Raw genomic sequence first — 15,389 nt, 5'->3', positions numbered from 1 at the left:
TCAGTCCAACCCGCTCATCGTGCACACATGGTACAGTCTGTGTCGTAGGCCAGAGCTGCAGTTGGTGTCAGTTAAATCACATGATGTGTAGCTGTGGCCAATAGGAGCGGCCTGCTGCAATGGCGACACTCCACTGCCGATTTTAGCACGCTAGTATTTGTTTAGTACATTCACAACGCTGAACTGTCGGCCCTCCGGCGGCGCCGCTGATCTCTCTCCTCTCTTCCATCAGTAGGCGCAGTCAAACCCAGGAGCGCTCCGAAGCACGAAGGGGACGAAGGTCCCACCAGACTCTGCGGCTCCGCTCGGGCTTGGCTGCGAATATTGAGAAATAGTTACGGGCGCCAGGTGATATGTATGAGAGGAGCGGGCGGCGGAGCCAACGTGTCCGATCACTGACAGGAGTATAGAGAGGAGGCACGGGGCCCCTCGTCCTCCACAAAGCTCGGATGTTCCCCTACCAGAAGCCTCCACCCCTGTCCCTTCTGGGGGTCCTCCACCATCCACCCCTGTTCCTTCTGGGGGTCCTCCTCCTCCACAGACCACCCCTGTTCCTCCTGGGGGTGGTCCTCCTCCACAGACCACCACAGTCCCTCCCTGGGGTCCTCCTCCTCCACAGGCCACCCCTGTCCCCCCTGGGGGTCCTCCTCCCCCACAGGCCACCCCTGTTCCTCCTGGGGGTCCTCCTCCCCCACAGGCCACCCCTGTTCCTCCTGGGGGTCCTCCTCCCCCACAGGCCACCCCTGTCCCTCCTAATAGTCCTCCCCCACAGGCCACCCCTGTCCCTCCTAATAGTCCTCCTCCCCCACAGGCCACCCCTGTCCCTCCTGGGGGTCGTTCTCCACAGTGCACCCTGTCCCTTCTGGGGGTCCTCCTCCACCGACCACCACAGTCCCTCCTTGGGGTCCTTCTCCACAGTTCACTCCTGTCCATTCTTGGGGTCCTTTTCCACAGTCCACCCCTGTCCCTCCTGGGGGTCCTTCTCCCCCACAGGCCACCTCTGTCCCTCCTGGGGGTCCTCCTCCCCCACAGGCCACCCCTGTCCCTCCTGGGGGTCGTCCTCCACAGTCCACCCTGTCCCTTCTGGCAGTCCTCATCCTCCACAGACCACCCCTGTCCCTCCTTGGGGTCCTCCGCAGTTCACCCCTGTCCATTCTTGGGGTCCTTTTCCACAGTCCACCCCTGTTCCATCTGGGGATCTTCCTCCGCCGTTCAACCCTGCCCCTCCCAGGTGTCCTATGCAGTCCTCCCTTCGTCTCTCCTGGGTGTCCTCCTACTCCTTTGTCCCTTCCGGGTATCCTTCACCCCCGCAGTCCACCTCTCTCCCTCCTGGGTGTCCTTCTCAGTAGTCCTCCCCTCGTTCCTCCTTGTCGTCGACCTCCTCCTCCACAGTCTGCCTCTGCCGGTTGTCCTCCTTGGTAGTCCTCCTACTCCTTTGCCCCTCCCGGGTGTACTCCTCCTATGGCATCCACAACTCGTCCCTCCTGGGTGTCCTCCGCAGTCCTGCATTCGTCCCTCCCGAGTGTCTTCCACAGTCCTCCCCTCGTCCCTCCTGGGTGTAGTCCTCCTCTGCAGTCCATCCCTCCCAGGTTTCCTCCTCCTTGGTAGTCCTCCCCGCTGGGGTTTCCTTCCACTCCTTTGCCTCCACAGTCTGCCCCCATCGCTCCTGGGGGTCCTCCTCAATAGTATCCCCCTTCTCCCCTCATATCGCAGGGGTGTCCTCCTCTTTCCCAGTTTGCTCATATCCCCTCCTGTGTGTCCTCCTTCTCTGGTCCCTTCTTAGTTTCGTCATTTTCCTTTTGTCCCTCCCGGGTGTCTTCCAAAGTCAATCCCTCCTTCCCGCGTGTCCTTTTATGCAGTCCTCCCCTCCTCCTTTGTCTCTCCCCATCCTCCTTCTCTGCCGTCCTGCTCTCCCTCCCTCCTGGGTGTCCTCTTCCGCCCCTAATCCTTCACAGGTGTCCGCCTTTTCCTCCGCAGTCTGCCCCTCCTCGGTGTCCTCTATAGTCATCCTCTCCCGGAGTCCTCGTCCTCCTCAATACTCTTCTGCTCCTCCCTGCCGATATCATCCTCCTCCTCCTCGTCGTCGTCCTCTCTTCATCCCGCCTGGGTTTCCTCCTCCTCTGTTGCCTTCCCCCCACTTAGGTGTCGTTGTCCTCTTCCTCTGCAGCTTTCCCCCCTGCCCTGGTGTCGTCGTCCTCTTCCTCTGCAGCCTTCCCCCCTGTCCCTCCTGGGTGTCATCATCCTCCTCCTCTGCAGCCTTTCCCCCTCCCCTTTCCGTTTGTCATCGTCGTCATCTTCCTTTGCAGCCTTCTCCTGACCCCTCTCGGGTGTCGTCATCGTCCTCCTCCTCTGCAGCCTTCCCCTCTGCCCCTCCCGGGTGTCGTCGTCCTCCTCCTCTGCAGCCTTCCCCCCTACTCCTTCCGGGTGTTATTGTCGCCGTCCTCCTCCTCCTCCTCGTTTGCAGCCTTCCCCCAGCCCCTCCTGGGTGTCATTGTTCTCCTCTGCAGCTTTCCCCCGACCCCTCCCCGGCTGTCGTCCTCCACCTCTGCAGCCTTCACCCGACCCCTCCCGGGTGTCGTCCTCCTCCTATGCAGCCTTCCTCCGGCCCCTCGGGTATGGTCCTCCTCTGCAGCCTTGCCCCAGCCCCTCTCGATTGTCATCCTCCTCTCTAGCCTTCCCCCGACCCCTCCCGGGTGTCGTCGTCCTCCTCTGCAGCCTTTTCCCCCTGCCCGTTCCCAGGTGTCATTGTCGTCCTCCTCTTCTGCAGCCTTTCCCCGGCCCCTCTCGGGTGTCGTCTTCCTCTGCAGCCTTCCTCCTCCGCAGCCTTCCCCGATCCCTCTCCAGTGTTCTCCTCCTCTGTAGACTTCCCCCAACCCCTCTCAGGTGTCATCCTCCTCTGCAGTCTTTCCCCGGCTCCTCTCGGGTGTCATCTTCCTCTGCAGCCTTCCTCCTCCGCAGCCTTCCCCGATCCCTGTCCAGTGTTCTCCTCCTCTGTAGACTTCCCCCAACCCCTCTCAGGTGTCATCCTCCTCTGCAGTCTTCCCCCGACCCCGCTTGAGTGTCATCCTCCTCTGCAGCCTTCCCCCGACCCCGCTTGAGTGTCATCCTCCTCTGCAGTCTTCCCCCGACTCCTCTTGGGTGTCATCCTCCTCTGCAGTCTTCCCCCGACCCCTCTTGAGTGTCATCCTCCTCTGCAGCCTTCCTCCGACCCCTCTTGAGTGTCATCCTCCTCTGCAGCCTTCCCCCGACCCTCCCCGATGTAATCGTCCTCCTCCTCTGCGGCCAATCCCCCTGCCCCTTCCTGGTGTCGTCGTCCTCCTATGCAGCCTTCCCCCCTGCCCCTCCCAAGTGTCTTCATCCTCCTCCTCTGCAGCCTTCCCCCAGCCCCTCCCAGGTATCGTCGTCGTCCTACTCTTCAGCCTTCCCCCGCCCCTCTCAAGTGTCGTCCTCCTCTGCAGCCTTCCCCTGGCCCCTCCTGGGTGTCATCATCCTCATCTGCAGCCTTCCCTTGACCCTCTTGGGTGTCGTCCTCCAGTACAGCCTTCCCCGCTACCCCTCCTCGGGTGTCTTTGTCATCCTCCTCTGCAGACCGCCCCTGGCCCCTCCCAGGTGTCGTACTCCTCTGCAGCCTTACTCCTCCCCGGGTCTCATCGTCGCCCTCCTCTGCAGCCTTCCCCGGGCGTCATCATCTTCCTCCTCTGCAGCCTTCCCCCTGCCCCTCCCTGGGGTCATACTCCTGTGTAGCCTTACTCCTCCCAGGGTCTCATCATCATCCTCCTCTGCAGCCTTCCCCCTGTCCCTCCCTGGGGTCATACTCCTGTGTAGCCTTACTCCTCCCAGGGTCTCATCATCATCCTCCTCTGCAGCCTTCCCCCTGCCCTTCCCGGGTGTCATCGTCCTCTGCAGCTTTCCCCCGGGTGTCATCGTCCTCTGCTGCAGCCTTCCCCCGACCCTCTCGGGTGTTGACACCTGAGGGAGACCGGGGAAAGGCTGTAGAGGAGGACGACGACACCCAAGGGGGATCGGTGGAAGGCTGCAGAGGAGGAGGACGACACCCGAGAGGGTCGGGGGAAGGCTGCAGAGGAGGAGGACACCCGAGAGGGTCGGGGGAAGGCTGCAGAGGAGGAGGACACCCGAGAGGGTCGGGGGAAGGCTGCAGAAGAGGACGATGACACCCAGGAGAAGGCAGCAGAGGAAGATGGTGACAGACACCCAGGAGGGGCTGGGGGAAGGCTGCAGAGGAGGACGTCATCCTCCTCCTCCCCAGCCTTCCTCTGGCCCCTCTCGGGTGTCGGCCTCCTCCTCTGCAGCCTTCCCCCGACCCCTCTTGGATTTCATCGTCTTCCTCTGCAGCATATCCCTGGCCCCTCTCAGGTGTCATCCTCCTCTGCAGCCTTTCCCCAGCCCTCCCCGATGTCATAGTCGTCCTTCTCGTCTGCAGCCCGCCCCTCCACGGGTGTCGTCCTCCCCCTCCGCAGCCTTCCCCCCACCCCTCCCCGGGTGTCATCCTCCTCCTCCCCTCCTTTGCAGGTATGATGAGTTCTAGAGGCTCCGGCCAGAGAGGTTTCACACTCCCGTACACAAGGCGTCATTCCCTTTATTTGTGAAAAACTATTGCACACATAACTTCTAGCACCGAGTCCTGAAGAACACCCCAGCAGCGTCCTGGGGGCGGGCAGCTACAGCGAGGTCACATGACTATGAACCATCAACAACACTAAACTCTACATGTTAAAGGGGTTGTCCAGCCACCAACCATCCAGACATACACAACACTTCACAATCATTTAAAACGTAATCTGCATCCAACCGATGCGCCGCCGCTCCACAGCGCCTCTCTGGGGTACCGCCGAGCAATGTCATTCCCGATCCCTTTTAACTTGGACATATGAAGGCTGCAGCCAAACTACGTGACTCGCTGACTGGCAACAGCAGTCAGAGGTTAGTGTTGACAGGTACCAGGAAGTACATAGGTCGGTGGGGGCGCTAGGCAGAGCTGGATTGGGGATGAGAGGGGGGGGGGGGTGAGTATATTGACTAATCCAATACTTTTCATATTTATTTCAAACCATTGAGTGTTTCTTCATGTTATGTGGGTGGACAACCCCTTTAATAGTGACCCCTAGTGAGAAATTGAAAGTGAAAACCACATCCACATGTTAGGAGATAAATGTAAAATCACTAGGATCCCCAAGCTTCATACGAACGGGGAGTGGCAGCGGGGATCTGTGACCACCTCTCCAGTCACTTCTATAGAGATAGCCAACAGTAGCACTCGGCCATCTCCCTCAGTCCCATAGAAATAAATGGAGCGGTGTCACCACATACACCGCCCTGCTCCATTTAGTAGGAGAACTCCAAGATACCTTCTTGTGATTCCTGGGGGTCTCAGTGGTCAGATTCCACTAAGCATACATTTGTCACCGGACCTTGAGGATAACTGATAAATGTACTTAGGAGAAAACCCCTTTAAGATGAATCTGAATGCCTGGAGATCTGCAGGGACCAACCTTCTAGAGTCATAATAGTCACTCTGAACCCAAGGCTCTGGGAACCTTTCATGGACATCAACACCAAGACCCCCTTCATCAGTAGCAACCAGAGCAGGGCCCCCATCACGTCTCCACAGCACCATATACTAAGGGTGGTGGTAGGGGACGTGACAGAGGGGGGAGATGATGTATTATTTTTATACTCACCCACTTCCACGATCCAGTGGTGTCCCATATGTACGTTCTCCCATAGACTTCTATACCGGACTCTGAAAAGAGTCAGATGTTCGGGTCACATGCTGAATCCAGAGGGGAACACCACTAGTTTAGGGTAGTGGAGAAGCATTAAAAAAAAAACATCCTTCAACTCCTTGTAACGTTCTCTAAAACCACCACAACTTAGTATATGGTGCTGTGGGGACACGACAGGGTCACTGTAACCACTATGAGCAGGCACAGCTGCACTCTTTTCACGGGTAGGGAAGGCCTCCAACATGACTCCAGGCACTGGAAAAGAATATACAACAGGCACCTCCTGTATAAGAGCAGCGAGATGCTGGACTACAAAATGTCCCGGCTTATTGGTCAGGGCTAGCAGCGAATCAAAATGCAGGAGTACACAAAATCATCCTCGTCCTCCAAGTTCTAGGAGTGGCCGCCACGTTGCTTTGGATGCCGATCAGTCCAGACTTTTGAATGTCTCTAATTTAAAACCAAGTTTGGGGACGAGTCAAAGACTCAAAACTCGAGGAGACAAGACAATAAAAAACAAGAAACATAAAAGTCACAAAGTTCGTAAAGCATCGCCTGATGAGAGCAAAAAAACATCAAGTCAAGGGTGAAAGCACCAACTCCACCCTGCCTGCACATAAGCAGGAATGTGGGGTTCATTCTCCCAGAATCCTCTGCATGCTGCTCCACCCCCGAGGAACCTCTGTGTAGAACAGACAATGAAATGACCAGTGAAGAGGGACCGTGCGCATTGCTGCTGCCCGCTCTAAAACTCTGCAGCCATCTGTCAGCATCACTTAGTCCTCCAGTTCATGTAAGAAAAATGCTGTGACTGTAGTGTGGCCCAGCGCACGGCCGCCGCCGTTGTGATGTTTGTGCTCTCGATAGACCGTGGGAAAGCATACAGTCGGATGCTGTAAGGTTTGTACACTGGATATGTAGCAGCCGCTCTGGAATGATTATGGTGCTGTTAAAGTGTGTGTAGGGTTGGGGGGCTAAGGACCTGGACACATGCAGCGTTGGGGGACATAGGGGTACTGAACACAAATGTTCAGTATATGATATCGGATGGGAGAATGAGCAGAAGGAATGATGCTATGCACAACATTTTGCAGGACACAGATGATGGTAGGAACGTCGTATATGTGAGTGAGATTCAAGTAATTTCACCGCTTAAAAAAATTCAGATTCATCGATCAACCCATTAGGTCCACAAAGATGGCCTTGGTAGTGGTTTGTCCAAAGATGAACGCTCCAAGGGTAACCATGGTAACTCCATAAACGAGCAGTGCCCACCAGCTGGAAGAAAAAGCAAGCAGAGATGGCCACAAGACCTGAGCAGGCTTCTGCCCTGCACTCTCCTCCATGCAGCACAAGCCCGTGCACACTGCTCCACGCACACCTCCATACCCACACAGCTTGGCACCCTTCGTCACTCATCCCGGACCTGTCCATACTGGTCCATGCACAGCTTGGCACCCTTCGTCACTCATCCCGGACCTGTCCATACTGCTCCACTCACACTTCCATACCCACACAGCTTGGCATCCTTCGTCACTCATCCTGGACCTGTCCATACTGCTCCATGCACACCTCCATACCCACACAGCTTGGCATCCTTCGTCACTCATCCGGGACCTGTCCATACTGGTCCATGCACAGCTTGGCACCCTTCGTCACTCATCCCGGACCTGTCCATACTGCTCCACGCACACCTCCATACCCACACAGCTTGGCACCCTTCGTCACTCATTCCGGACCTGTCCATACTGGTCCATGCAAAGCTCTGCACCCTTCAGCACAGTCTGGTCTGCCCATACAGCTCTACCCCCATCCAGGCAGAACCCCTCACGGCTCATCAGACCACTCCGCACGGCTCCAATGACCACACATCTTCCTACAACGGTTCAAGTCAATTAGAAAATTACCTTCTGCTCTTTTGCTCCTGAATTTCGGACAGCTTCAAGTTGATGAGACAAAGACCTGCACAGGATAAAAGGTGTCAGATCCCTCTGAAGAGAAATATCTGTCCATTCAATAAGTCAGCGAAGAGCTCTTACCAGGGAAGATGAAGATGAAACAAGCAGCGAGACCTCCGATCAAGGAAATCACCCTCCCAATGTCTGGAATGAAGAGCGCCAACAGCAGCGTCAGCACAAACCAGGTCAGCGTCTGGAAGATCCTCCGCTGCCGTTCTCTGGCCGGCTCCTCGCCAGCTTCTTGTGCCGTAAACCTCAGCCACAATCCCTCCAGCACCGCTCTGCAAGACATAAAGAGGCACAACGTATGGTGGTCACCAAGCTGCGGGCAATGGCACCACAAATGGCGCTCTATCAGGAAGTAAGCATCAGACTGTGATAAGGTGCTTCGCTGCCACCAGCGGAACCACAAGGACAAGCGCAGTATTATCAGCCTCCATCACCGCTCCTACTATGTCACTCACCGTCCGCAGTAGTGTAATATGGGGTATGATGTCAACACACACAGGATGATGAACGCTCGAGCTACAGCAACTGGTACATCTTCAGACGGGAAGGACAGGAGGACGTCCTGGTCCACTGCTGAGCCGAAGAGCAGGTAGCCGCATACTCCTGAGGACAACACAGGGTGATGGCACGCTGGCCGCCCCGCACATCACCACCCACCACCGTATATGCATGACCTCACCTGTCCCAGTGTAGATGCACAGAGCAATAAACATGGCAGCGCTCACTATGGCCGCCCAGTGACGGAGGTCCTGCCGTTGCATGCTGCCATAGACTGGGATACTGCTGACATGGCACTACCACAGATACAAACCGACAGTGAGAGGAGGCAAGAGACAATCAGGAGGCGCACAATGCTCATGCATGTACCTGGTATCCAAAACAGATTGTCGGGACGGCCTTAAACACGGCAATCCAGGAGGAGTCGCTGAGGAGAGATGGGAGGAAGGCGTCAGAGCACAGCACAACAACGTGGCAACCAATATGGCGGCCACTACAGCTCTCACAGCAGGTTATGCAGAGGATAGAGTTACCATTCAGGAGTCTGGGGAAGCTGGGTGACAACATGGGGGAGCTGTAGAATATTTACTCTCTTAACCCCTTTAGAGACAAGGACTATTTTGGACCCAAAGGACGCGACGATTTCTTTGGGTTTTTGCATCTTCACTTTCCTAAAAGCCCTAATTTTTTTATTTTTCCGTGGCCATAGTCGCGTGAAGCTTGCTTTTCGCGTGGCGAGCTGTAGTGCTTATTGGTAGCATTCTTTGGATACATACAATGTATTGTACAACTTTTATTATTTTTTTTTTGGAGGGCAGGGAGAAAAAACATCAATTCTGCCATTGTTTTTTACGGTGTCAGTCATGCAGCATAAGGCCTCTTTCACACGGGCGACAGGGATATCAGCGCTGCGATATTGCAGCTTTGTACACGCGATTTTGTGGTGTCAGTGATGCTTTTTCTTGTAAAAAAAAACTCGCATTGCTGCTACCAGGGATAAAAATTGCGCGATTTTATCACAAGAAAGTTAATGGGAGATTCTAATGTTAAAATCGCATTGCACGAAAATTGCAAGTTCATGCTGTGCGATGCGTAAGGAGGCCCCATAGGGAAACATGGGCTACAAAAAAAAAAATAATAATCGGAAATCATAGCTGTATAGAGCGCGCCGCGATTCTGTGTTCGCACAATGTAGCAGCCTACAAAACATCGCTAATGTGAAAGAACCCATTGGAAAGCAGGGGCTTCATATACATGCCATTTGTAACTTGTGTGAAAGCGGCCTAAATGACCCGATCCTTTTTTCCTGCCGGTCGGTACGATGACAATGACAAAATTATATACATTTTTTTTAAGCTTTTCCACTTTTGTTCCAATTTTGTTTTGCATTCCTCCATTTAAAGTCCCATATGTTTTTTAAATTTTCCAGCCAGAGAGCTCTGTGTGTGTAGGGGGGGGGTTATTTTTTGCATGACAAGCTGTTTTTATTGGTATCATTTTGGGGTATATATGGCTTTTTTTGATCAGTTTTATTGCTTTTTTTGGGGGAGTTGAAATAAACCAAAAAAAAGCATCTTGGCTCCATTTTTTCCCTTTGTTTTTTTTAAAGCGCTTGCCTTCTGGATAAAAAGCATGTTCAATAGATTTTACGGGTCGTTACCGATGCAACAATAGCAAATATATGCGTTTTTCAGGGTGAAATGCACAACCCCCCCCACCACCCATTTTTTGTTTGTTTTACACATCCTTTATATCCTGAACCTGAAACCTGCGATGCTATGACCGCTCTGATAATACATTGCAGTACTTCCGTACTGCAATGCATCATCGCGATCACAAGCCATCACCATTGACTGCTGATTACATGGTGGAGGGTTGATGACATCACAGAAAGAGGGCCCTCCCTCTGTGAACCCTTTGCGTGCCGTAATCAATATTAATTGCGGCATGTTAGGCGTTAACAGTAGGGATCAGTATTCTCACCCCTCTCTGCTCTTGCAGCGGGAGACTGGCTGTCACTTCCATCCATAGGCTATAACAGCATGCCTATTCGAAGGTACCCCTTCTTGTAAATATACGCCCCAAGGCGGGAAGGGGTTTAACGAGGGGCGAGTCCTGGTTTGACTTACCAACTACTGATTATATTGGGGGGACGTCTATTAACAGTAGAGATTTGGATTTTAGTGGACAGGCAGGAAGGTGATGGTCTGCAGTGGGGTGACAGGGTTACACATCTCACCTGCGTGTGGCGCTGTCAGACGGAGGCTCACTCGTGGGTTGCACACAGCGGTAGATGACGATGAAGGTGACATAGCAGGTTCCCAATACGCTCATAGAGCTGCAAGAGAATGTGATGCGATGAGCCAACCTCCCCAGCACCTCAGCCATCGCCAATGCCCCAGTTCACATTAGTGCTGTTATAATGGATCCTGACAAATTACCGGCTTATAATGGAGCGCACTATAAGCCTATCGCTGCACGCTGCGCCATTCTTACTGTCAACAGAAGAAAAACAGAGGCAACATGCAGAGCTGCTCCATCAGCAGCTACGACTGTGTACCCCTGTATAATGCCAGTGAATCCCTATACTAACAGTACTGGTCGTGAGGAGCATCATGATTTATGATTGCAGCTCTGGCTGTGACTGGAGTATAATGAGGTTATAGTATGCATTCTACTCCAATCACATCCACAGCTGCAGTTATAACTCTTACTCCAGTTACTATTCTGTTCTTACATTCTCTCTTTTACTCCAATCACACCCAGAGCTGCAGTGACAGAGTGCAGGGTGGATGCAGCTTGTTTTTGCATGCTTCTGGTTGGCTTACCTGGCATATTTCTGGACGCTGATCTCACGCGGCAATGACAGCGGCAGTACGAGCAGAACTCCTGTGATGGTGATGGTAAATTTGCGGTCAGCGTACCACGGGATGTTACTGTCTGCCAGGCTGTGCATTATGGCGCCAAGAACTGCAAGGGCAGAGAAGCAAAAGGTGAAGGTGTGGACTGAGCAGAGCGCAGGGTGCCAACGTCCGTCCGGGCACTCACGCTTCTCCAGCTGGTCTCCAATGATGATGAAGAAAGCGATACAAGTGCCAAAGGTGTAAACGGCGATGAGGATTTCACAGAGCACGCCGGCGACGCGGCCGCAGATCCCCCGAACCACCTCCTGGTACGTCCGCTCGCTGCAGGCATCAGCACAGTGTGCCAGGATCACCAGACCACTGATGATGAAGAATAGCAGAACCTGCGGAGACACCGGATCAGAGACAGGCAGGGTACCGTGCACAAGAGCTGACAATCTGCCAGTCACTCACCAGCTGCAGCAGGATCCCCGCTGTCACTCCTCCAGCTGCACTGAAAGCTGCAGGGAAGTTGAGGAGGCCGGCACCAAGTGCTGCATTAACCACTATGAAGACGGCTCCAATGGCGGACGTGCCTCCTGCAAGTCGCCTGGTCTCCGGGACGATGGGGCTCTGCAGGAGGCGGGCACGCTCCCCCGCGTCCCACGAGTAGTCAGCATTGATGGCCACATTCCCCAAGGACATCCTGCTCAAGACTGCGATGACACCATCCGTCCCCTGTGAGGAGACAGGCGGCAACATGTCACTGCTGATCACATGACCCCTCCAGATTGCAAACAAGACACCCGCTGCTCAAATTTGGAAAATGTAACAGAGGAGCCCAATTACTATCTGCCTCCTGTGGTGTAGGTAGAGGGGTATATAATATAGGGTACCAAGGGACTATCTGCCTCGTGTGGTGTAGGTGCAGGGTATATAATATAGGGTACCAAGGGACTATCTGCCCCCTGTGGTGCAGGGTATATAATATAGGGCACAAGGGACTATCTGCCCCCCTGTGGTGTAGGGTATATAATATAGGGTACCAAGGGACTATCTGCCCCCTGTGGTGCAGGGTATATAATATAGGGCACAAGGGACTATCTGCCCCCCTGTGGTGCAGGGTATATAATATAGGGTACCAAGGGACTATCTGCCCCCTGTGGTGCAGGGTATATAATATAGGGCACAAGGGACTATCTGCCCCCCTGTGGTGCAGGGTATATAATATAGGGTACCAAGGGACTATCTGCCCCCTGTGGTGCAGGGTATATAATATAGGGTACCAAGGGACTATCTGCCCCCTGTGGTGCAGGGTATATAATATAGGGTACCAAGGGACTATCTGCCTCGTGTGGTGCAGGGTATATAATATAGGGCACAAGGGACTATCTGCCTCGTGTGGTGCAGGGTATATAATATAGGGCACAAGGGACTATCTGCCTCGTGTGGTGCAGGGTATATAATATAGGGCACAAGGGACTATCTGCCTCGTGTGGTGCAGGGTATATAATATAGGGCACAAGGGACTATCTGCCCCCTGTGGTGCAGGTGCAGGGTATATAATATATGGTACAAGGGACTATCTGCCCCCCTGTGGTGTAGGTGCAGGGTATATAATATAGGGCACAAGGGACTATCTGCCTCGTGTGGTGTAGGTGCAGGGTATATAATATAGGGTACAAGGGACTATCTGCCCCCCTGTGGTGTAGGTGCAGGGTATATAATATAGGGCACAAGGGACTATCTGCCTCGTGTGGTGTAGGTGCAGGGTATATAATATAGGGTACAAGGGACTATCTGCCCCCCCCCTGTGGTGTAGGTGGAGGGTATATAATATAGGGCACCAAGGACTATCTGCCCCCCTGTGGTGTAGGTGGAGGGTATATAATATAGGGCACAAGGGACTATCTGCCTTGTGTGGTGTAGGTAGAGGGTATATAATATAGGGCACAAGGGACTATCTGCCTCGTGTGGTGTAGGTGCAGGGTATATAATATAGGGCACAAGGGACTATCTGCCTCCTGTGGTGTAGGTGCAGGGTATATAATATAGGGCACAAGGGACTATCTGCCTCGTGTGGTGTAGGTGCAGGGTATATAATATAGGGCACCAAGGACTATCTGCCCCCCTGTGGTGTAGGTGCAGGGTATATAATATAGGGCACAAGGGACTATCTGCCTCGTGTGGTGTAGGTGCAGGGTATATAATATAGGGCACAAGGGACTATCTGCCCCCCTGTGGTGTAGGTGCAGGGTATATAATATAGGGCACAAGGGACTATCTGCCCCCCTGTGGTGTAGGTGCAGGGTATATAATATAGGGCACAAGGGACTATCTGCCCCCTTGTGGTGGAGGTTATATAATATAGGGCACAAGGGACTATCTGCCCCCTGTGGTGCAGGGTATATAATATAGGGCACAAGGGACTATCTGCCTCGTGTGGTGTAGGTGCAGGGTATATAATATAGGATACAAGGCGCGGTCTGCCTCCTGTGGTGTAGGTATAGGGGTATATAATATAGGGCACAAGGGACAGTCTGCCTCCTGTGGTGTAGGTGCAGGGTATATAATATAGGGTACAAGGGACTATCTGCCCCCCTGTGGTGTAGGTGCAGGGTATATAATATAGGGCACAAGGGACTATCTGCCTCCTGTGGTGTAGGTGCAGGGTATATAATATAGGGCACCAAGGACTATCTGCCCCCCTGTGGTGTAGGTGCAGGGTATATAATATAGGGCACAAGGGACTATCTGCCTCGTGTGGTGTAGGTGCAGGGTATATAATATAGGGCACAAGGGACTATCTGCCCCCCTGTGGTGTAGGTGCAGGGTATATAATATAGGGCACAAGGGACTATCTGCCTCGTGTGGTGCAGGGTATATAATATAGGGCACAAGGGACTATCTGCCCCCCTGTGGTGTAGGTGCAGGGTATATAATATAGGGCACAAGGGACTATCTGCCCCCCTGTGGTGTAGGTGCAGGGTATATAATATAGGGCACAAGGGACTATCTGCCCCCCTGTGGTGTAGGTGCAGGGTATATAATATAGGGCACAAGGGACTATCTGCCCCCCTGTGGTGTAGGTGCAGGGTATATAATATAGGGCACAAGGGACTATCTGCCCCCCTGTGGTGTAGGTGCAGGGTATATAATATAGGGCACAAGGGACTATCTGCCCCCTTGTGGTGGAGGTTATATAATATAGGGCACAAGGGACTATCTGCCCCCTGTGGTGCAGGGTATATAATATAGGGCACAAGGGACTATCTGCCTCGTGTGGTGTAGGTGCAGGGTATATAATATAGGATACAAGGCGCGGTCTGCCTCCTGTGGTGTAGGTATAGGGGTATATAATATAGGGCACAAGGGACTATCTGCCTCCTGTGGTGGAGGGTATATAATATAGGGCACAAGGGACTATCTGCCTCCTGTGGTGTAGGTGCAGGGTATATAATATAGGGTACAAGGGACTATCTGCCTCCTGTGGTGTAGGTGCAGGGTATATAATATAGGGTACAAGGGACTATCTGCCCCCTGTGGTGTAGGTGCAGGGTATATAATATAGGGCACAAGGGACTATCTGCCCCCCTGTGGTGTAGGTGCAGGGTATATAATATAGGGTACAAGGGACTATCTGCCCCCTGTGGTGTAGGTGCAGGGTATATAATATAGGGTACAAGGGACTATCGGCCCCCCTGTGGTGCAGGGTATATGATATAGGACTCCAGTCACTATCTGTCCCCGTGATATAGGAAGCGCTATAGGTACATTGTATATACATATCCCCGGGTACTTACTACGATCTCGCCCGGTTAGCTGTTGTTCACCGGTCACCTGATTGCTCGTGTCACATGACCACAGCGAGGAGCACTCTGGGAGTTGGAGTCTGAGGGAGAACGTCCGGTCACATGGTGTATGTGACGTAACACGTGATGAATGGGCGGGAAGTGCCCGGCTGTAGATTGCTGCTCCTCTGTGTGATGTGCCGGACGCGGGCCGCGCCGCCGGGTATGTCTGTTGGCTGTCAGCCGCATTTAGGAATTACACCTCGTTCATTCTCCTGATAACACGTCTGTACCGGGGAAGGGCTGCGCTAGACCCGCGGACATGGCGGCCTCTCTGGGGTCTCCAGGATCCTGTGATGAAAACCAGTGAGCCCCCGTGTGCAGAGGATGAGGGGAGGTCAGCATGAAGCTCCGCTGCCGTCACACCTCCTGCAGGGGCTCCGCTGCCGTCACACATCCTGGAGGGACTCCCCTTGCCGTCACACGTCCCGGAGGGGCTCCCCTGCCGTCACACGTCCCGGAGGGGCTCCCCTGCCGTCACACGTC

At 53.8% G+C, this 15,389-nt stretch overlaps 1 protein-coding gene across 1 annotated transcript; it reads right to left on the bottom strand.

The window, feature by feature from the left end:
* Window positions 1-4,577: 4,577 nt before the first annotated feature.
* On the bottom strand, window positions 4,578-14,972 carry SLC38A7 (solute carrier family 38 member 7). The gene is made up of 11 exons (XM_066584196.1): window positions 14,856-14,972; window positions 11,527-11,790; window positions 11,258-11,456; window positions 11,038-11,179; window positions 10,449-10,547; window positions 8,579-8,636; window positions 8,391-8,505; window positions 8,167-8,314; window positions 7,784-7,983; window positions 7,652-7,706; window positions 4,578-7,022 (listed from the first exon to the last, which is right to left on the bottom strand). Exons 2-11 carry the CDS (start codon window positions 11,755-11,757, stop codon window positions 6,920-6,922), a joined length of 1,350 nt encoding a protein of 449 aa, XP_066440293.1. The 5' UTR covers window positions 11,758-11,790; window positions 14,856-14,972; the 3' UTR covers window positions 4,578-6,919.
* Window positions 14,973-15,389: the final 417 nt, after the last annotated feature.

The sequence above is a fragment of the Eleutherodactylus coqui genome, chromosome 11 (assembly GCF_035609145.1).
Source record: "Eleutherodactylus coqui strain aEleCoq1 chromosome 11, aEleCoq1.hap1, whole genome shotgun sequence".
Lineage (NCBI taxonomy): Eukaryota > Metazoa > Chordata > Amphibia > Anura > Eleutherodactylidae > Eleutherodactylus > Eleutherodactylus coqui.
Note: the sequence above shows the minus strand (reverse complement) of the source record. Positions and strands in the feature narration are given on the sequence as shown.